The 22,500-nt window shown below is 36.6% G+C and overlaps 1 protein-coding gene across 2 annotated transcripts in view; it reads right to left on the bottom strand.

Moving 5' to 3' along the window:
* Positions 1-22,500, bottom strand: part of LOC136837106 (growth hormone secretagogue receptor type 1-like) — a 104,878-nt gene that overhangs the window by 5,994 nt on the left and 76,384 nt on the right. For both annotated transcript variants that reach the window (XM_067101722.1, XM_067101723.1), the window contains 3 exons: positions 5,830-6,010; positions 4,189-4,285; positions 1,179-1,328 (listed from right to left, as the gene is read on the bottom strand). In XM_067101722.1, coding sequence (XP_066957823.1) covers positions 1,179-1,328; positions 4,189-4,285; positions 5,830-6,010 — 428 coding nt within the window. The remainder of the gene's footprint in view (positions 1-1,178; positions 1,329-4,188; positions 4,286-5,829; positions 6,011-22,500) is intronic.

The following is a 22,500-nucleotide window of genomic DNA, read 5'->3' on the forward strand; positions in this document are numbered from 1 at the left end:
TCAGGCCATCTGTGCATACTAATATAATAATAGTCTCTACGCTTTTATGTCACCGTCCCGCTTTTTTGAAGAATTTCATATTTTGTTCCAGGCATTTTCACAAAATAATAATAATAATAATAATAAGAATAATGATGATATTTCTTCGATGACAAAATTCTGATATTAAGAGTATGCAAAACTAGCATCTACTCTTCCCCAGAGACCAAGCTGTTGATATTTCAGTATAAGGACGATGCTTTAGCGTTAAGAGTAACGAATCATGTTATGAACGACCATGTTTTCAATAAACTCTGGTGTCTGTCAAGATATATAGAAAAAAAGACATCTTAATCTTAGCAACAGTTATCTTGAAATGCAATAATGCACTTTATAGAAAACGAAGTATATTATGAATCTCATGTTTTCAATAAACTCTGGTGTCTACCAAGATTTAAAAAAAAAGGACATCTTAATCTTAGCAACAGTTATCTTGAAATGCAATAATGCACTTTATACGTAACGAGTTGTACAGTATATTATGAGTCTCATGTTTTCAACAAAGTCTGGTGTAAAGATTTATAGCAATAAAAAAAAAAAAGACAACCTAATCTCAGCAAAAGTTATCTTGAAATACAATTATGAATTTTATACATAACGAATTATGTTATGAATCCCAAGTTTTCAGTAAACTCTAACGCAAAGATATTAAGCAAAAAACGACTACTTGATCATAGGAACAGTCATCCTGAAATACGATAATGAACTTTATACTTAACAAATTATGTTATGAATCCCAAGTTTTCAATAAAATCTGGTGCAGAAATTTATAGCAAAAATAAAGCCAACTTAATCATAACAGCCCTCTTGAAATAAATTCGTTTTACATTAATAATCTTATTTTCAATTAACTCTAGAGTCAAGATTTATGGCAAAAAAAGAATTTAATCTAAGCAGCAGTTATCTTGAAATACAATAGCGCACTTTATGCATAATGAATTTTATTATAAATCCCACGTTTTCAATAACCTCTAGTGTCAAGATTTATAAAAAAAAATATATAATTTAATCCAAGCAGTAATCATCCTGGAATACAATAATGCACTTTATATACGCAAAGCTCCGGAAATATTTGCATACGTTGGCGCTCGGGAGAAAGGGTTTGTGAACATTCACGAAAATCAAAGCGAATATCGAACCTGTTTACGAGCCTGTAAATTCGGGTTGGGCTTATCCTTGCACAGTTCTTTATCTTCCAGCAGGAGCTGCCTGGCAATTCTCCAATAAAGGACGATTAAGACCAGGAGTGGAAGGAAGAATAGCAGGACCATCGCCGAAATCACGAAGAGCTGTTGGGAAGAACAGGGGGAAGAAATGGGTAAATGAATTTGGAGGAACATAATTAATGGAAATACCTCACTAAATATAATGACAGAGATGAGAGTTATAAGGGAAGTGGAAAAGCAGGACCATCGCCGAATTCACGAAGAGCTGTTGGGAAGAACAGAGGGAAGAAATAGGTAAATGAATATGGAGGAAAATAATCAATGAAAATACCTCACTAAATATAATGACAAGGATGAGAATTATACAAGGGAAGTGGAAAAACAGGATCATCGCCGAAATCACGAACAACTGTTGGGAAGAACGGAAGGAAGAACTGGGTAATGAACATGAGGGAAGATAATTAGTGATAATTAGTGAGAATAGCCCCAGAATTATATGATGACAGATGAGAGTTACAGAAGAATGAGGAAAAGTAGGACCATCGCCGAAGTCACGAAGAGCCGTTGGGAAGAACGGAAGGAAGAACTGAGCAAACTAGTATGAAGGAAGATAATCGATGGTAATTAGTGAAAATATCCCACAAATTTATACAATTACCCGGATGAGAGTTATAAGGGAAGTGAAACAACAGGATATCACGAAAAGCAATTGGGAAGGACAGAAGGAAGAACTGGGCAAATAAACACTGGGGAAGACAATTAATGATAATAATGACAGATGAGAGTTATGAGGGTAGTGAAAAAGCCTGAAATCACGAAGAGCTGTTGGGAAATGAACATGGAGGAAGATAATTATGAATAATTTGCGAAATAATCCCACAAAATTATTTGATGACAGAGATGAGAGTTATATGGGAAGAAAGAAAATTAAGACTGTGGCCAGAATCAAAAAGAGCTGTTGGGAAGAACGGAAGGAAGAACTGAGTAAGCGAACGTGGAGGAAAATAATTAGTAAAAATTCTCTCAAAATTATATGATGACACAGAGTTAGAAGGGGAGTGATGCAAACAAATTAACGGTTTTCTTATGACTGCTTTTGCATATTTCTGAGCAAAATCATATGGAATGGAATGGAATATAAAATGTAGGTCAAAGGCCAAGCGCTTGGACCTATGAGGTCATTCAGCGCTGGAAGGGAAATTGAGGGCAAAAAGGTTTTAAAGGAGGAGAAAACCTTACAGTTGCATTATGAAACAGTTGTTAGGAGGGTGAATAGTCAGACGGAAGAAAGATAATATGGATGGAGGTACTGCAAAAGGAATGAAAAGGGTTGCAGCTAGGGCTCGAAGGGACGCCTGCAAAGAGCCTTAAGTAATGCCTACAGTGCGCCACGTTAGGTGCAGTTACAGCACTACCTCCACTTCCCAAACACCTCACGGGGGCAAAATCGTATGTCATCTATAATAGGAAATCATTGTTATACGCACGTCTATTTCTGTCCAAAGAAGGTTTTCATTAGGTCGTCATACAATATTGAGAAGCAATAGCTGGGTGACCCGTCTATCAAAACTAAGCTAACTAAAACATCTTTATGATACAAATTTTTGCTGAACTTATCTCATCTTTTCAGTTTTTCCCAGTAGGGGGCACTGTAGGTATTACTTAAGATTATTCGTGGGGTCCCTTCGGCCCCTAGCTGCAACCCCTTACATTCCTTTGACTGTACCTCCGTTCATATTCTCTTTCTTTCATCTTACTCTCCACGCGTCCCTAACAGCTGTTTCATAGTGCAATTGCGAGGTTTTCCCCTTATTGCAACTTTAAAGACTTCTTTGTTTTCAATTTCTCTTTCAGCGCTGAATACCTAACAGGTCCCAGCCCTTGGCCCTTGCCCTAAATTTTATGTTCTGATTCCAATTCCAACTTTTCAGTTTTATATTTGATACTGAAGAACTTACAGTTCTTTGCCGTCTTCGCGGAGAAAATGTATTCCTGATGATCAGTAGCTTCTTTATTGTAACTGCTTAAATTCAATCTATATGATAAAAGTTACATTCACTGGGTAACTGAGGTATAGAATATGAAATATAAAACGTATTTACTGATGTAATTTTATGGAAAGAATAAAATACAGTCATAAGAACACAGCTATTTTTTTCTCAGATGGTCATAAAATAATCTTTATAATTAAATGACGGTTCGTTTACAACTGATGCTTAATTGATGCAATATTCTATTTTTCTTTAACTTTTATCTTTATACAGGTATATAGTCAAATTGCACTTTATTTTATGAAATCGACAGATAAAAAAAAACATTCACGACGAATGATTTTTTTTTTTTCAAGAGTTACGATAAAAAAACACGCAAAATCATTAACAATTAACTATCATGATATAATGTGCGTTAGTTATTTCTTATCCAGTTAGTTTAATTGTCATGCTATGCTAAATTAGTATTCTTTTCGTCCCAGTATCCTCATTGGTGAAGGAATCATCAATGATGACAGCGTAAATCTGTATTAAAGATATATATATAAAATGAGAGGATTCTGAAAATCGAGCAGGGTTTTTGAAAGCTCTCGATATATATATATATATATATATATATATATATATATATATATATATATATATATATATATATATATATATATATATATATATATATATATATATATATATATATATATATATATATATATATATATATATATATATATATATATATTTGTTTGTGTATGTATGCACTTATTCATTTATATATTTACTTACATTGACATCAGTGTGGATTTCTTCACCATCTTAGTGGCTCATGCGATTATGAGATTTTTATAAAGTATCATAATTATAAAAAACAACATTTAATTAAAACATATTTACATTTATCTCACTTTAGTGTACTTAAAACACCTGTTCGGGCTAAGAACCAGTGTACTTAGACAGTCGCTCTGTGATCTACTCTTACAAAATATTGACCATACCTTCTCCATCGGTTTATCAACGGATGTATAGCACACTGGGACGACTGAATGATCTATGTAGGGGACGTGGTTGTACTTTGTCAGCACTATTATTGGACTGAAAAGGAAAACATATTGTAAATAATTAAGTGCGACGGGATATGTTGTCTTGAAATTTATACATCAACATCCCCCCATTTTACGATGCTTGACCAATCGCATTGCAAATCAATATATCTTTTTTTAATGTAGATATTATTATAGTTCGCAAAGCTTAACCTACTTAAAGGACGAAAGATATACAATATTAATTTTTTTATTTCTCTCATATACTATTCTTCCTCAAAATGGAAAACTGCAGTATTTGCAAAATTTTCGAAATTGAGATATGCCACCTATTGGGCTCGTGAAACACTAATACCCGAGTTACTGCAGTTTCACTCTAATTCATCGGCGCTTTCCACGAGTATTTAGGGGGTCTCATTTGCAGTATCTGCAAAATCAGTAGTAAGGCAAGGGAAAACCACAGTATCTACCATTTTTCTCAGTTTTGTATTTTTGCAGAGACTGCAGTCTTCCATTTTGAATCAAGGTAAAAAAAATGTCGCAGAAAAAAGTCACAGGAAAAAAAAGTCACAGCAATCTTTCCTAGATAGTGGCCCGAAGGGTTTTAACCCGGTATGTATCCATCTTTGCGGCGTGTTTAGTACAAGCCCGTTTGGGGATTTCCGTATAAACATAAACAAAAGACTGAAAATATCATAAAGATAATGACCCCCCAAAAAATATTGTGAATTTTTCCCCTGACTTTATTGCCGGCCACCATAAATTAACGTGACTTTTTTTCCTGCTACTTTTTTCCTAGCCAAAATTGTGACTTTTTTTCCTGCAATTTTTTTCCTAGCCAAAATTGTGACTTTTTTTTCTGTGACTTTTTTTCTGTGACTTTATTACCGGCCACCTCCATTTTAGGACAGTATTATTCTTCGTAAATCTGTTCAATAAGGACTGTCTTACAGACTTCACGTTTTCAAGGGAGGAATGTTTTTCGAAATGAATAAATCCTTTTAGAGAATCAAATAAATATACTGTTTGTAGATATTATTGAAAATGTACGATAAAAATGAACTATGTATTATATTCATTCAAGGGATAAAAGAGAAAATTATGAATCTTGTTCCTGCAATGACAGTAAAAATACAGATAAATATACAGGCAGCTTGTGTGGATTATACAATATTTACAATGAGGCAATAGTAAAACGTTTATGTATTTCTAGACCGTTTTATGAAAACAGGAATAAAATAAAATTATTATTATTATTATTATTATTATTATTATTATTATTATTATTATTATTATTATTATTATTCAGAAGATGAGCCCTATTATTAGAACAAGCCCACAAGGGCCATTGACTTGAAATTCAAGCTTCCAAACAATATAGTGTTCATTTAATAGAAGTAACACGAACGATACAAGTCTGATACTTTACCTTGTGACAGTTATTATTATTATTATTATTATTATTATTATTATTCAGAAGATGAACCCTATTCATATAGAACAAGCCCACAGGGGCTATTCTTGAAACTCAAGCTTCCAAAGAACACAGCATTCATTTGAAAAAATCAACAAGAACGATACAAGTCCGATACTTACCTCGTGACAACTGTAGCAATGACCCACACCAGGACGCATGCGCCCACAGCCCTGGCTCTGCTGCAGTTCGCTGCGGCTGTGAGAGGATGACAGATGACCCTGTATCTCTCCACACTAATGGCTAGGATGGTGAGCATGGACGCGTGAGCAACGGTGAACTCGATGTACGGGACGACCTTACCTGTAGGCCAGAAATTGCACCTGGATTATCAATGACTTATTGGCTGGTTGTTCCCGGAGGGAAGTGGCGACTTTGGTGCATCTCACGCGGTGCAGTGTGGGTAATACTTAAGGTTCTTTGCAGCGTCCCTTCGGCCCCTAGCTGCAAGCCCTTTCCATTTGTTTTTACTGTACTTCCCTTCATATTCCCTTTCTCCCATCTTCCTTTCTATCATCTCCTTGGAATTGTTTCATAGTGCAATTGCGAGGTTTTCCTCCTGTTACACTTCTCAAACCTTTTACTGTCAATTTCCCTTTCAGCGCTGAATGACCTTATAGGTCCCAGTGCTTGACCTTTGGCCTAAATCCTATATGATATTCAGTTCAGTTCAATTCAACTCAATATCCCTTGTATACTTTTGATTCATGTAATAAATTTCAGTATGCATAAGTACACACACACACAAACACAAACACACACACACACACACACACACACACACACACACACTATATATATATATATATATATATATATATATATATATATATATATATATATATATATATATATATATATATATATATGTATATATATATATATATATATATATATATATATATATATATATATATATATATATATATATATATATATATGTATGTATGTATGTATACGTTCCTAATTTGAAAACAGTCCCTTAAGCATCCCAACGGAATGGAGAAGAGACAATGAGAGCCTGGGAAACAATACTTGGGCAAGCTCAAGTTCATTAACTGAACAAAGAGGAGACGCGAATTTTAATTATACGTCAATTATACGCTTAGTCTGAAAGTATTTCAGTTATTCAAAAACTCCGCAGAAATTAATTAATCATCTCTCTCTTCTTCCAGCCTGAACTAGTACCTCTTTTTCTAAGTCCAGATATTCGCGTGTTTGTTCATAAATAAAAAAAAATATAGGAAATTCATTAACACCTCAAAAGAAGTAAAAAATGCGACGAAGTTTCTTCGGCACAATCAAGTTTTCTGTACAGCCGCTACTGCATATAATCAAGGCCACCGAAAATAGATTTATATTTCGGTGGTCTCGGTATACAGTAATGCTGTATGAGCCGTGGCATATGAAACTTTAACCATGGCCCGGTGGTGGCCTGTCCTATATCGTTGCCAGAAGTAAGATTATGGCTAAATTTAACCTTAAATAAAATAGAAACCTCTAAGGCTAGAGGGCTACAATTTGGTATGTTTGATGATAGGAGGGTGGATGATCAACATACCAATTTGCAGCCCTCTAGCAGTAATTTAAGATCTCAGAAAAAGTGGGTTGCAGAAGATCTCAGACAGAAAAAAAGCAGACAGAAAAAGTGCAGACAGAAAAAATGCAGACAGATAAAAGGGGGAAAAAATCAGACAGAAAAAAGTGCAGACAGACAGAAAAAATGCAGACATAAAAAGTGCAGACAGAAAAAGTGACGAACAGAGGAAAAAATGTGCAGCAGAAAAAATGTGGACAGAAAAAACAGAAAAAGTGGACAGAAAAATGACAGGACAGAAAAATGACGGACTGGAAAAAGTGCGGACAGAAAAAAGTGCAGACGGACGGACAAAGCCGCCACAATAGTTTTCTTTTACAGGAAATTAAAAATAAAACCTTACTGGTTTTTCTTATGGTCTCTGTATACGCTTCCTTTATATGCTCCGTTTATATGCTCCCTTTACTTGTACCGTCTATATGCTCCCCTTATATACTCCGTTTATATGATATTATGTTTACACGCCTTTTATATGCCCCCCTTATATACTCCCTTTATATGGTCCCCTTATATGCTCCCTTTATGTGCTCTCAAAACATTCGATAGGTAATTTATTTCTCCTCAGTTATCGTTTTCTTTTGATACTACGATAAATAAATCTGTTTTTCAGTGAATGTTCAGTCCATTATTATGATAATTCGGCAACACGGAAAGTGCAGCTCAAGGCAAATACACCAGTTTCTTTGTATTGCATAATGAAATGGGTAAGATTACATTACCTATTCTTTCCTACTTTTGCTAGTATAATGACTCTCTAATTAAACAGTACGTATTTTGGAAACGTCTCTATCAGATGCTTAAAATTGAAGCCAATAAATGATTTCAATTCGAAATAAACAAGTAATTTTTCTTGATACAGCGGGATACACTATTATCAGGTAATATCTTTGAAGATTTATTTATCGTAGGATCAACACTTCTTTGTTGTTTATTCAAATGAAAATTAGTTTTTTTTAGTTTTCTGTTAAAGAAAACTATTGTGCCGGGTTCGTCTCTGTCCACACTTTTTTCTGTCCGCACTTTTTCTGTCCACCCTCAGATCTTAAAAATTACCGAGCCTAGAGGGCTGGAAATTGGTACGTTGATCATCCACCTTCCAATCATCAAACATATAAAATTGCAGCCGTCTAGCCTCAGTAGTTTTTATTTTATTTAAGGTTAAAGTTAGCCATCATCATGCTTCTTGCAACGATATAGGATAGGCCACCACCGCGCCGTGGTTAAAGTTTCATGGGCCGCGGCTCATACAGCATTATACCGAGACCACCGAAATATAAATCTATTTTCAGTGGCCTTGATTATACGCTGTAGCGGCTGTGCAGAAAACTCGACTGCGCCGAAGAAACTTCGGCTCACTTTATACTTGTTTTTTACAGTGGACATTATCTTTGGTGCACATGAGGTTGATAAATTTGACTGGAATTTCCGAGGGGTATTGAATCCAAATTTACGATTTATTCCAGAAATGCAAAAACCATTTTTCAGTGAGGGTGGAGTTTTTGAATATGAAAGGAAAACTTGTGCTAATCAGGGTGATGGAAATGAAAGTTTTTTCCAGTCAAGAATGACTTATAAAAAAAAATTGAAACCATGGAAGCTCGCACTCTCGTTGGAAGGCAAAATTTGTCTTGGCCTCTTTGCCAAACTTCCTTTACAAACGTATTTTCCCGAACACACACACACGCACACACACACACACACACACACACACACACACACACATATATATATATATATATATATATATATATATATATATATATATATATATATATATATATATATATATATTGGATCTTGCTGTAGGTTACTGCTGGTGAGATATTGTAGCCATGTGGGATACAGTTTTAGGACGGTCAGAAACTGAGTAAACCAGAATTTTCTAATATAAAGAACCATGCCTCCATATGTAAAATCGAAATAAGTAAAAACATTTCTCTATTGTTGGTGGAACAAGCCACAGTGATTACCTAACCACCCTTGAGTCCTTATACATCCAACGACTTGTTCCGTCTTTGAACTCTAACGTTTCCGCTTCTCCTCTTTATCTAGCATAACTGAAGTCGTAGGATGGGGTCAGGTCTTGGTCATTCGTTCTTCTCCTTCTTCTCCTTTGAATGGTTTGTTCAGCACTGGTTTCTTTTTACTGTATACGTTTCAAGTTTTATTAATTTTAATTTTTATAAATATTTTTTTTTCCTTTTAACTTTATCTTGTAAATTGGTTTTTTGTAAATTTTAACGAAAAAAATTTGTTATATTTGCAGATTGAAGATGCACATAGTACATAAAAGAAAACGTCTCGTATAAATAAATTATGGCCTTTTTTATGTGTTTTGTGGACCCTGCTGCATGCCTTTATATATATATATATATATATATATATATATATATATATATATATATATATATATATATATATATATATATGTATGTGTGTATGTGTATGTGTGTATATATATGTGTATACATTTATATATATATATATATATATATATATATATATATATATATATATATATATATATACATGTATACATTCTTTGTAGATAACCAGTTACGGTTTTATACATTTCTTTGAAGTCCCCACAAAAGTTTATAAAAACTCCACTTCTCAGCGGAAGCCCCGTAAAAATAAATAAGTACTTTGGAAAACTTTCTCAAGAGACTGTTGAGGCATATCTGTTATGGAAGTAATACGAAAGTAGCTTTGGAAAAACATCATTCAGATCCCTGGCATCTTTTTGTTGATTGTGTAGGAAATATATTTAGAGAGAATTTTCTCACAAAGGCACTGAAAAAAAAACCCTAGTAAGAAATAAAATCTTGTGGTTTTTTTTTTTTTTGCAGTTAAGTAACTCACGTTGTTATTTTCCCTTATAAATGCAGAAACAACTTACATCAGTCTGTAATGTATTACACATTTCCTAACCTGTTATGCAGCTGTTTTCTTGCAGTCATTGTCTATTTGCATGTGCATGTTGCTGATTAACCTAAAAAAAATCTTGTTTTGCAGAATAACTACAATCTGGTAACTGATCATAACTCAGTCATAGCTGAAAATCTTTACAGTCGAATACAGATTTACATCTTGCATAACTGCGATCTTAAACAGGAGTCGAATCGTGGTTACCCAAATGTTTCCCTTCTTATAGTCGTCATCGTATGACTAACACTACCTTCTCCGGGGGGCATATATATGCCCTTTCCGAATATTACAATTCATGAACTACCCTTGTTCCTGACCCCTTTGTTCCTTCTGGGTCGGTGTCGTACCTAATTAAAAGGGTGGATACCAAGTCAGGGTCAACTGAAGTCTCACCGTGAGACTCTTGTTGGGCATCTTTGGTTGCACTCAATTGGTGATGGTCAAACTGCGGGTGTCGTCTGTCCGTCTATAGGACATCGCACAATCTATTTAAGGTAGACCTCTCTCTCTCTCTCTCTCTCTCTCTCTCTCTCTCTCTCTCTCTCTCTCTCTCTCTCTCTCTCTCTATATATATATATATATATATATATATATATATATATATATATATATATATATATATATATATATATATATATATATATATATATATATATTGTATGTACATAAAGCAAGTATCGCAGAAACATCTTCCTAATATTTTTTCTAGAAGTATTCTGATTTTCTTCAGAGAACTCTCTCATAAGAGTCAATAAAATGTAGATATGTGAATTACTTCTAGGTGAGAATTACTCTAAAAGAAATATTGCATTTACTCATATTTATCGTCTACCGAAATATTTCGAAAAAGAATATTACTCTTGAACTGATCCTTTAAGGGCTGAATGTAAAGATAATAGCGGTCATCGCTGGAATATCACGTCATGACTGATGTACCCTTCAGGTTAAATCGGTTTGTGCCTTTCAGGCCTATTTACCAACGGTCTGTTGGGGGGAAAATAACATATATATGTTTTAAAAGATCGAATCTCACTTCACCCGATTTATATAATCCATCTCGACCGAGTGGAACGTACCAGAACAGGGAATCATGAAAGGATAAAGAATTGAATGGAAATTGAAAAAAAAAAAATGTTGCTGTTCAGTTATAGCCTACGATTCACACACACACACATACACACACACACACACACACACACACACACACACACACACACACACACACACATATATATATATATATATATATATATATATATATATATATATATATATATATATATATATATATATATATATATATATACACACACACACACACACACACACACACACACACACACACACACACACACACACACATGGAAAGTGAGAGATTCTGTAAAAGAAACGATTTTCTTATATGCTACTGTTTTTCGTGATGACCGTATTCGTAAATTAACAAAATGGTTAAAACAAAAGAACAACAGAGAGAGAGAGAGAGAGAGAGAGAGAGAGAGAGAGAGAGAGAGAGAGAGAGAGAGAATTACATTCATATTCACTTTGACATCCTAAAAATATTAAAATATATTCCATTTTCATCCCCGATAAAGAAACCAAAGAAAACGGAGCGCCGTTCAGGGCAAACAAAAGCAGTCCATTTTCCACCTAACTCCCCGAGCAGAATATCGCCTCAGCTCAACTAATATCCTTCCGCCTTGAAATGTGGGGCCGCTGTCCGGATAAAAGGCCAGTATTAGATTTATTGCTCCCATTCTATTTATGGGCTATTCATCACCTTTCTGGCTCTAAATTGTGGCTCCTAAGTTGATCGAATTTACTGCTTGAAATGGCTAAGGAATGGCTGGCTATATTGCTGATTTGTGCTGAGATTTTTTTTCTATTTTTTTTTTTTTTACTGTATTATGGAGTGGGGGTTTAGCCTATTGCTTCAGGGGGGGGTTGGGGGAGTTAACCTATTTTTAATGGGGAGGAGTCTATTGTTTCTTTGGTGGGTAGTTCACCCTATTGTTTATTGGGTGGGGTGTTCACCCTATTGTTTCTTGGGTGGGAGGTTTCAACCTGTTGTTTCTTGGGTGGGGGTTTCAACCTGTAGTTTCTTGGGTGGGGGTTTCAACCTGTTGTTTCTTGGGTGGGGGTTTCAACCTGTTGTTTCTTGGGTGGGGGTTTCAACCTTTGTTTCTGGTGGGGGTTTCAACCTGTTGTTTCTTGGGTGGGGGTTTCAACCTATTGTGGGGGTTTCAACCTGTTGTTTCTGGGTGGGGTTTCAACCTGTTGTTTCTTGGGTGGGGGTTTCAACCTATTGTTTCTTGGGTGGGGGTTTCAACCTGTTGTTTCTTGTTTCTTGGGTGGGGGTTTCAACCTATTGTTTCTTGGGTGGGGGTTTCAACCTGTTGTTTCTTGGGTGGGGGTTTCAACCTGTTGTTTCTTGGGTGGGGGTTTCAACCTGTTGTTTCTTGGGTGGGGGTTTCAACCTGTTGTTATTGTTTCAACCTGTTGTTTCTTGGGTGGGGGTTTCAACCCTATTGTTTCTTGGGTGGGGGTTTCAACCTATTGTTTCTTGGGTGGGGGTTTCAACCTATTGTTTCTTGGGTGGGGGGTTCAACCTATTGTTTCTTGGGTGGGGGGTTTCAACCTGTTGTTTCTTGGGTGGGGGTTTCAACCTATTGTTTCTTGGGTGGGGGTTTCAACCTGTTGTTTCTTGGGTGGGGGTTTCAACCTGTTGTTTCTTGGGTGGGGGTTTCAACCTGTTGTTTCTTGGGTGGGGGGTTTCAACCTGTTGTTTCTTGGGTGGGGTTTCAACCTGTTGTTTCTTGGGTGGGGGTTTCAACCTGTTGTTTCTTGGGTGGGGTTTCAACCTGTTGTTTCTTGGGTGGGGTTTCAACCTGTTGTTTCTTGGGTGGGGGTTTCAACCTGTTGTTTCTTGGGTGGGGTTTCAACCTGTTGTTTCTTGGGTGGGGGTTTCAACCTATTGTTTCTTGGGGGTTTCAACCTATTGTGGGGGGGTTTCAACCTATTGTTTCTTGGGTGGGGGTTTCAAACTATTGTTTCTTGGGTGGGGTTTCAACCTATTGTTTCTTGGGTGGGGGTTTCAACCTGTTGTTTCTTGGGTGGGGTTTCAACCTGTTGTTTCTTGGGTGGGGGTTTCAACCTGTTGTTTCTTGGGTGGGGTTTTCTGTTGTTTCTTGGGTGGGGTTTCAACCTGTTGTTTCTTGGTGGGGTTTCAACCTATTGTTTCTGTTGTTTCTTGGGTGGGGGTTTCAACCTGTTGTTTCTTGGGTGGGGGTTTCAACCTGTTGTTTCTTGGGTGGGGGTTGTTTCTTGGGTGGGGTTTCAACCTGTTGTTTCTTGGGTGGGGTTTCAACCTGTTGTTTCTTGGGTGGGGTTTCAACCTGTTGTTTCTTGGGTGGGGGTTTCAACCTGTTGTTTCTTGGGTGGGGTTTCAACCTGTTGTTTCTTGGGTGGGGTTTGGGTTTCTTGGGTGGGGTTTCAACCTGTTGTTTCTTGGGTGGGGGGTTGTTTCTTGGGTGGGGGTTTCAACCTGTTGTTTCTTGGGTGGGGGTTTCAACCTGTTGTTTCTTGGGTGGGGGTTTCAACCTGTTGTTTCTTGGGTGGGGGTTTCAACCTGTTGTTTCTTGGGTTGTTTGTGGGTGGGGTTTCAACCTGTTGTTTCTTGGGTGGGGTTTTCAACCTATTGTTTCTGGGTGGGGGTTTCAACCTGTTGGGGTGGGGGTTTCAACCTGTTGTTTCTTGGGTGGGGTTTCAACCTGTTGTTTCTGGGTGGGGGTTTCAACCTGTTGTTTCTTGGGTGGGGTTTCAAACCTGTTGTTTCTTGGGTGGGGGTTTCAACCTATTGTTTCTTGGGTGGGGGTTTCAACCTGTTGTGGTGGAGGTGGGGTTTCAACCTATTGTTTCTTGGGTGGGGTTTCAACCTGTTGTTTCTTGGGTGGGGGTTTCAACCTGTTGTTTCTTGGGTGGGGGTTTCAACCTATTGTTTCTTGTTTTGGGTGGGGGGTTTCAACCTGTTGTTTCTTGGGGGGGTTTCAACCTATTGTGGGGTGTTTCAACCTGTTGTTTCTTGGGTGGGATTTCAACCTGTTGGTGGGGTTTTCAGCCTGTCGGTGGGGGCAGTTCAACCAATTGTTTCTTGGGTGGGGGTTTCAACCTGTTGTTTATTGGGTATTGTTTCTTGGGTGGGGGTTTCAACCTGTTGTTTCTTGGGTGGGGGTTTCAACCTATTGTTTCTTGGGTGGGGTTTCAACCTGTTGTTTCTTTTTTCAACCTGTTGTTTCATGGGTAGGGGTTTCAACCTGTTGTTTCTTGGGTGGGGGTTTCAACCTATTGTTTCTGGGTGGGGGTTTCAACCTGTTGTTTCTTTGTTTTTGTTTGGGTGGGGTTTCAACCTGTTGTTTCTTGGGTGGGGGTTTCAACCTGTTGTTTCTTGGGTGGGGGGTTTCAACCTATTGTTTCTTGGGTGGGGGTTTCAACCTGTTGTTTCTTGGGTGGGGGTTTCAACCTGTTGTTTCTTGGGTGGGGGTTTCAACCTGTTGTTTCTTGGGTGGGGGGTTTCAACCTATTGTTTCTTGGGTGGGGGTTTCAACCTATTGTTTCTTGGGTGGGGTTTCAACCTGTTGTTTCTTGGGTGGGGGTTTCAACCTGTTGTTTCTTGGGTGGGGTTTCAATAAAACCTGTTGTTTCTTGGGTGGGGTTTCAACCTGTTGTTTCTTGGGTGGGGTTTCAACCTGTTGTTTCTTGGGTGGGGTTTAACCTGTTTGTTTCTTGGGTGGGGTTTCAACCTGTTGTTTCTTGGGTGGGGTTTCAACCTGTTGTTTCTTGGGTGGGGGTTTCAATTGTTGTTTCTTGGGTGGGGGTTTCAACCTGTTGTTTCTTGGGTCCAACCTGTTGTTTCTTGGGTGGGGGTTTCAACCTGTTGTTTTCTTGGGTGGGGTTTCAACCTGTTGTTTCTTGGGTGGGGTTTCAACCAATTTTCTGGGTGGGGTTTCAACCTGTTGTTTCTTGGGTGGGGGTTTCAACCTGTTGTTTCTTGGGTGGGGTTTCAACCTGTTGTTTCTTGGGTGGGGGTTTCAACCTTGGGTGGGGTTTCAACCTGTTGTTTCTTGGGTGGGGTTTCAACCTGTTGTTTCTTTTGGGGGTTTCAACCTGTTGTTTCTTGGGTGGGGGTTTCAACCTGTTGTTTCTTGGGTGGGGGTTTCAACCTGTTGTTTTGGGTGGGGTTTCAACCTGTTGTTTCTCCAAAAAACCTGTTGTTTCTTGGGTGGGGGTTTCTATTGTTTCTTGGGTGGGGTTTATGGGTGGGGGTTTGACTGTTGTTAGGTGGGGTTTCAACCTTATTGTTTCTTGGGTGGGGGTTTCAACCTGTTGTTTCTTGGGTGGGGGTTTCAACCTGTTGTTTCTTGGGTGGGGGTTTCAACCTATTGTTTCTTGGGTGGGGGTTTCAAAAAATTGTTTCTTGGGTGGGGTTTCAACCTGTTGTTTCTTATGGGGGTTTCAACCTATTGTTTCTTGGGTGGGGTTTCAACCTGTTGTTTCTTGGGTGGGGTTTCAACCTGTTGTTTCTTGGGTGGGGGTTTCAACCTGTTGTTTTGGGGTTTCAACCTATTGTTTCTTGGGTGTGGGGGTTTCAACCTGTTGTTTCTTGGGTGGGGTTTCAACCTGTTGTTTCTTGGGTGGGGGTTTCAACCTATTGTTTTTGGGGTTTCAACCATTGTTTCTTGGGTAAAACCTGTTGTTTCTTGGGTGGGGGTTTAACCTGTTGTTTATAACCTTTGTTTATTGGAATTGTTTTTGGGGTTTCAAATTGTTTCTTGGGTGGGGGTTTCAACCTGTTGTTTCTTGGGTTGGGTTTCAACCTGTTGTTTCTTGGGTGGGGGTTTCAACCTGTTGTTTCTTGGGTAGGGTTTTCAACCTGTTGTTTCTTGGGTGGGGGTTTCAACCTGTTGTTTCTTGGGTGGGGGTTTCAACCTGTTGTTTCTTGGGTGGGGGTTTCAACCTGTTGTTTCTTGGGTTGGGGTTTCAACCTGTTGTTTCTTGGGTGGGGGTTTCAACCTATTGTTTCTTGGGTGGGGGTTTCAACCTATTGTTTCTTTGGGGGTTTCAACCTATTGTTTCTTGGGTGGGGGTTTCAACCTGTTGTTTATGGGTGGGGGTTTCAACCTGTTGTTTCTTGGGTGGGTTTGGGGGTTTCAACCTGTTGTTTCTTGGGTGGGGGTTTCAACCTATTGTTTCTTGGGTGGGGTTTCAACCTGTTGTTTCTTGGGTGGGGGTTTCAACCTATTGTTTCTTGGGTGGGGGTTTCAACCTGTTGTTTCTTGGGTGGGGTTTCAACCTGTTGTTTCTTGGGTGGGGGTTTCAACCTGTTGTTTCTTGGGTGGGGTTTCAACCTGTTGTTTCTTGGGTGGGGTTTCAACCTGTTGTTTCTTGGGTGGGGGTTTCAACCTGTTGTTTCTTGGGTGGGGTTTCAACCTGTTGTTTCTTGGGTGGGGTTTCAACCTGTTGTTTCTTGGGTGGGGTTTCAACCTGTTGTTTCTTGGGTGGGGGTTTCAACCTGTTGTTTCTTGGGTGGGGGTTTCAACTATTGTTTCTTGGGTGGGGTTTCAACCTGTTGTTTCTTGGTGGGGGTTTCAACCTGTTGTTTCTTGGGTGGGGGTTTCAACCTGTTGTTTCTTGGGTGGGGTTTCAACCTGTTGTTTCTTGGGTGGGGTTTCAACCTGTTGTTTCTTGGGTGGGGTTTCAACCTGTTGTTTTCTTGGGTGGGGTTTCAACCTGTTGTTTCTTGGGTGGGGGTTTCAACCTGTTGTTTCTTGGGTGGGGTTTCAACCTGTTGTTTCTTGGGTGGGGGTTTCAACCTGTTGTTTCTTGGTGTGGGGTTTCAACCTGTTGTTTCTTTGGGGTTTCAACCTATTGTTTCTTGGGTGGGGTTTCAACCTGTTGTTTCTTGGGTGGGGGTTTCAACCTGTTGTTTCTTGGGTGGGGTTTCAACCTGTTGTTTCTTGGGTGGGGTTTCAACCTATTGTTTCTTAGGTGGGGGTTTCAAATGGGGTTTCAACCTGTTGTTTCTTGGGTGGGGGTTTCAACCTATTGTTTCTTGGGTGGGGTTTCAACCTGTTGTTTCTTGGGTGGGGGTTTCAACCTATTGTTTCTTGGGTGGGGTTTCAACCTGTTGTTTCTTGGGTGGGGGTTTCAGCAGTTTTGGGTGGGGGTTTCAATTGGGGGTTTCAATCATTGTTTCTTGGGTGGGGTTTCAGTAACCTATTGTTTCTTGGGTGGGGTTTCAACCTGTTGTTTCTTGGGTGGGGGTTTCAAACCTATTGTTTCTTGGGTGGGGGTTTCAACCTGTTGTTTTTGGGTGGGGGTTTCAACCTATTGTTTTTGGGTGGGGGTTTCAACCTGTTGTTTCTTGGGTGGGGTTTCAACCTATTGTTTCAATTTGTTTCTTGGGTGGGGGTTTCAACCTGTTGTTTTGGGTGGGGGTTTCAACCTGTTGTTTCTTGGGTGGGGTTTCAACCTGTTGTTTCTTGGGGGGGGTTTCAACCTGTTGTTTCTTGGGTGGGGTTTCAACCTATTGTTTCTTGGGTGGGGGTTTCAACCTGTTGTTTCTTGGGTGGGGTTTCAACCTGTTGTTTTTGGGTGGGGGTTTCAAATTGTTTCTTGGGTGGGGGTTTCAACCTGTTGTTTCTTGGGTGGGGGGTTTCAACCTGTTGTTTCTTGGGTGGGGGGTTTCAACCTATTGTTTCTTGGGTGGGGTGTTCAACCTGTTGTTTCTTGGGTGGGGGATTTCAACCTGTTGTTTCTTGGATAGGGTTTTCAGCCTGTCGTTTCTTGGGTGGGGAGCAGTTCAACCAATTGTTTCTTGGGTGGGGGTTTCAACCTGTTGTTTCTTGGGTGGGGGTTTCAACCTGTTGTTTATTGGGTTGGGGGTTTCAACCTGTTGTTTCTTGGGTGGGGGTTTCAATTATTGTTTCTTGGGTGGGGTGTTCAACCTGTTGTTTCTTGGGTGGGGGATTTCAACCTGTTGTTTCATGGGTAGGGGTTTCAACCTGTTGTTTCTTGGGTGGGGGTTTCAATCTATTGTTTGTTGGGTGGGGTTTTCAGCCTATCGTTTCTTGGGTGGGGAGCAGTTCAACCAATTGTTTCTGTACAGTTTTGTTCTTGGAAGAAACCATATTATTATTATTATTATTGTTTTATTATTCAATTATTATTATTACTTATTGTTTCTTAGGTGGGGGGTTCAACCTATTGTTTCTGGGAGGTGGGTTGTTCAACCTACTCTTTGTGTCATTAGTATCACCACTAACAACTGCTGTTTCTAACAGCAGTTAGAATAAAATCTTAATATTATTAACTATATTTGGACGTCTCAATTATATTTCTCCATGAAAAAAAGTCTTAATATTATAAACTGTACATTTGGAATTTTCAATTATATTTCTCCATAAAAATTCTTAATATCATAACCTTTATTTGAAATTTTATATTATTTTTCCAAAAAAATTATTATTATTACCTTTATTTTATTTTATTATATTTTCCAAAAAAAGTCTTAATATTATAACTTTTATTCAGAATTTTCAATTATATTTCTCCATAAAAAAGTCTTAATGTTATAATCTTTATTTTGGAATTTTCAATTATATTTAGCCATAAAAAATCTTAATATTATAATCTTACTTGGTATTTTCACTTATATTTCTCCATAAAAAAGTCTTAATATTATAACTTTTATTTGGAATTTTCAATTATATTTTCCACATCATCAGCTTATACTAAAAATAAACGTACATCAAGAGTAAAATTTCCTGTGGAAGTATTTCATGGCAAAATATGATATCTTACATGAATATCTATTTAATTTATTTTAGGAATTCGTATACTTTATGTCCAGCATTTTACAGTCAGTAGTAATGAGATATAAATGAAACATTATATTCTCCCGCTCTCCAAAGAGCAGTTTTCTATATTTCTTAATTGTTGGTTGGAAGTAAAAATACACATTTCCTATTAACTTGATTCCCAGAGTTTTTTACTCTTAAAACATCTATTATAGTGTTACCAATTAAGTTAAAATGCAGAGAAAGTATTATTATTATTATTATTATTATTATTATTATTATTATTATATTATTATTATTATTATTATTATTATTATTATTATTATTATTAACCTGATTCTCAGAAATGCTTACCAGTAAAAGATCATTTATAGTGATATTTTAGGCTACTATATATATTATTATTATTATTATTATTATTATTATTATTATTATTATTATTATTATTATTATTATTATTATTATTATTAACCTGGTTCTCAGAAATGTTTACCGGTAAAAGATCACTTATAATATTACCAATTAAGTTTAAAGTGCAGCGAAAGTATTATTACTATTATTATTATTATTATTATTATTATTATTAGTATTATTATTATTATTATTATTATTCCTGAGCCTAGAAAATTATTTCAACGATAATCATGTAGATGACAGTTCACCAGGTTTCCCTAAATAGTCCTGTCAAGTCGAGTAAAGCTTTCGTCTTTGATAATAATAATAATAATAATGAAGAAATCCACACAAATGTCAGTTTAAATATATAACAAAAATATATAAAAAAGTTTCGAGAACTTCTCGAATCTCATCAATCTTGATAAGGAGAATCAGCAGGCTTTCGATAAAATATAATATATATATAAAATATATTATATAAAATTAAATACGATATATATATATATATATATATATATAAATATTTTTTCAATTTTAGTGATTTGTGCGATTATGAGATTTTTCTGAATAATAATAACAATAATAATAATAATTTTTAAAGTATAAAAATCCATTTAAAAATAAAAGTATTAAGGTCGAAGGAAACTTGAAATAAATCACCAAAATGTAATAGTAAAAATATTGAAAAAATTAAATACGATCAGAATTATGCATGCATGGATAAAATTCTTTTGTTTCACTTTTATTATTATTATTCTTTTTAAATATAAAATCCATTAAAAAAATTATTAGGTTATTATTGTATAGTATTATTATTATTATTATTATTATTATTATTATTATTATTATTATTATTATTATTATTATTATTATTATTATTGTTGTTGTATCTTTCCTAGATAGCGACACCCTCGGGTTTTAAACAGGGATGTATCCACCTTTGCGGCTTGTTTAGTACAAGCCTGTTGGGGATGACCACAAAAACATAAACAAAAGACTGTAAATATCATAAAGATAATGACCCCCAAGGAATATTAGTCCTAGATAACGACCCCCGAAAACCCTTATTATTATTATTATTATTATTATTATTATTATTATTATTATTATTATTATTATTATTATTATTATTATTATTATTATTATTATTATTATTATTATTATTATTGCGTGAAACAACGCCATAACGTTTCAGTATTACATTGAAAACCAACAGTCGTAAGAAGTGAGTCCGAAATTATGCAATTTTCACCAACTTCTCTTAAAATTTAATGATGTATAATTATGTTTTTAGGACTTAAAAATATTCCTATATAAAGTGGAGCTCAACCATGCAATATTATTATTATTATTATTATTATTATTATTATTATTATTATTATTATTATTATTATTATTATTATTATTATTATTATTCGAGAGCTTGAGAAACTACAGTACAATCTAAACGGCATCCTGACGGACATACTGTTCAATGATGTTTGCTTGAGTTAGGGTCTTCTTCTGAGATATTATTATTATTATTATTATTATTATTATTATTATTATTATTATTATTATTATTATTATTATTATTGTTGTTGTTGTTACACATAGTGACCTGCATCCTAAAGCAGTAACTTTGACGTTGAAACATTTCTCTTTGCCATTGAATTTTTTATCAAAATAACTCACACTTTCATACGCATATGCGTCCAATAAAACTAACAAAATGAGCTTGATTCTCTGGAGCAAAAATTACACGTTTTCACAAATGACACAGAGATCACACAGTGTAACAGGCTGAACTTACAAGGCATAAATTATTTCATGAAGGAAGCTGCAAATAAACGACTGAGTGTGCAGCTTCGACACTTTCTTGAGAGGAACATAACTCCTGGCACGTACAACATGACAGAAGACATGACGGCAATAAAAGTCATGTCTATGTCTGGTCAATTATTCAGTGTATTACTCCAGTAACATCTGTGTCACCATTCGAATGGAGAGACTTTGGTATTTAATGTAATCAGAGAATAGTGGTATGAGGGGAGTCTTGTAAAGTAAGAGAACAATGCTGCCTTTCAGCATGAAGAAATCCTAAGAATATATTAAACAAACATCAATGTGGAAACTTCACATAGAATCAGAGTTAAACTTACTTATGTCTATAGTGTAATTGTCCATTTACGAAACTTTCTGAAATTATTTTAAAAGTGAATTGGCCTTCAAAAACTGGGAAAATTGTATTTTAACAAAAGACTATATGCAAGATTAAAAATGAGCCTTTGTACAAATGCTAAAAACGACAGGACAATGATATTCACTTCCAGCTGGGTCTTTCAATTTCGATAAATTATATGGCCACAAAGGCTCAGTGAATAAATATTTTATCAGCTTTCATCAGTTTTGCAGCTGCCACATAATCATGTCATTAGAAATTCTTAAATTGTGACAGTCAGAAAACTACAAGACAGTTAAGTTGTAATTGTATAAGATCATTCTTTTTCTTTACCCTCTAAAGAACTGCAAGAAGTGGACGGAGGAAATTTGAAATGAGGCAAACATTTCATTTAGGATTAGTGCTAAAATTCGTCAACTTATGATCTTATAAAAGATAAGGACTTACATCATTCATTGACAGTTTCTTTTAAAGAGTTCAAGTTGAAGTCTGCTTATAGCCCACTGATGAAACGAATAATGCATGTTGGCATTTTTGGTACACAAATGAAATTCCTATATGTAAAGTGTAATTTATTGCCCGAACCATGGAATAAAAAAAGTAAAAAATGAGCCGAAGTTTCTTCGCCGCAATCGAGTTTTCTGTACAGCCGCGACAGCGTTTACTCAAGGACACAGAAAATAAATAGATCTATCTTTCGGTGGTCTCGGTATAATGCCGCGTGAACCGCTACCCATGAAACTTTAACCACGGGCCGGTGGTGGCCTATCCTATATCGTCGCCAGAAGCACGATTATGGGTAAATATAACTACTGAGGCTAGAGTGCGGCAATTTGGTATGCTTGATGATTGGAGGGTG

This window comes from Macrobrachium rosenbergii, chromosome 57 (assembly GCF_040412425.1).
Source record: "Macrobrachium rosenbergii isolate ZJJX-2024 chromosome 57, ASM4041242v1, whole genome shotgun sequence".
NCBI classification, from domain to species: Eukaryota; Metazoa; Arthropoda; class Malacostraca; order Decapoda; family Palaemonidae; genus Macrobrachium; species Macrobrachium rosenbergii.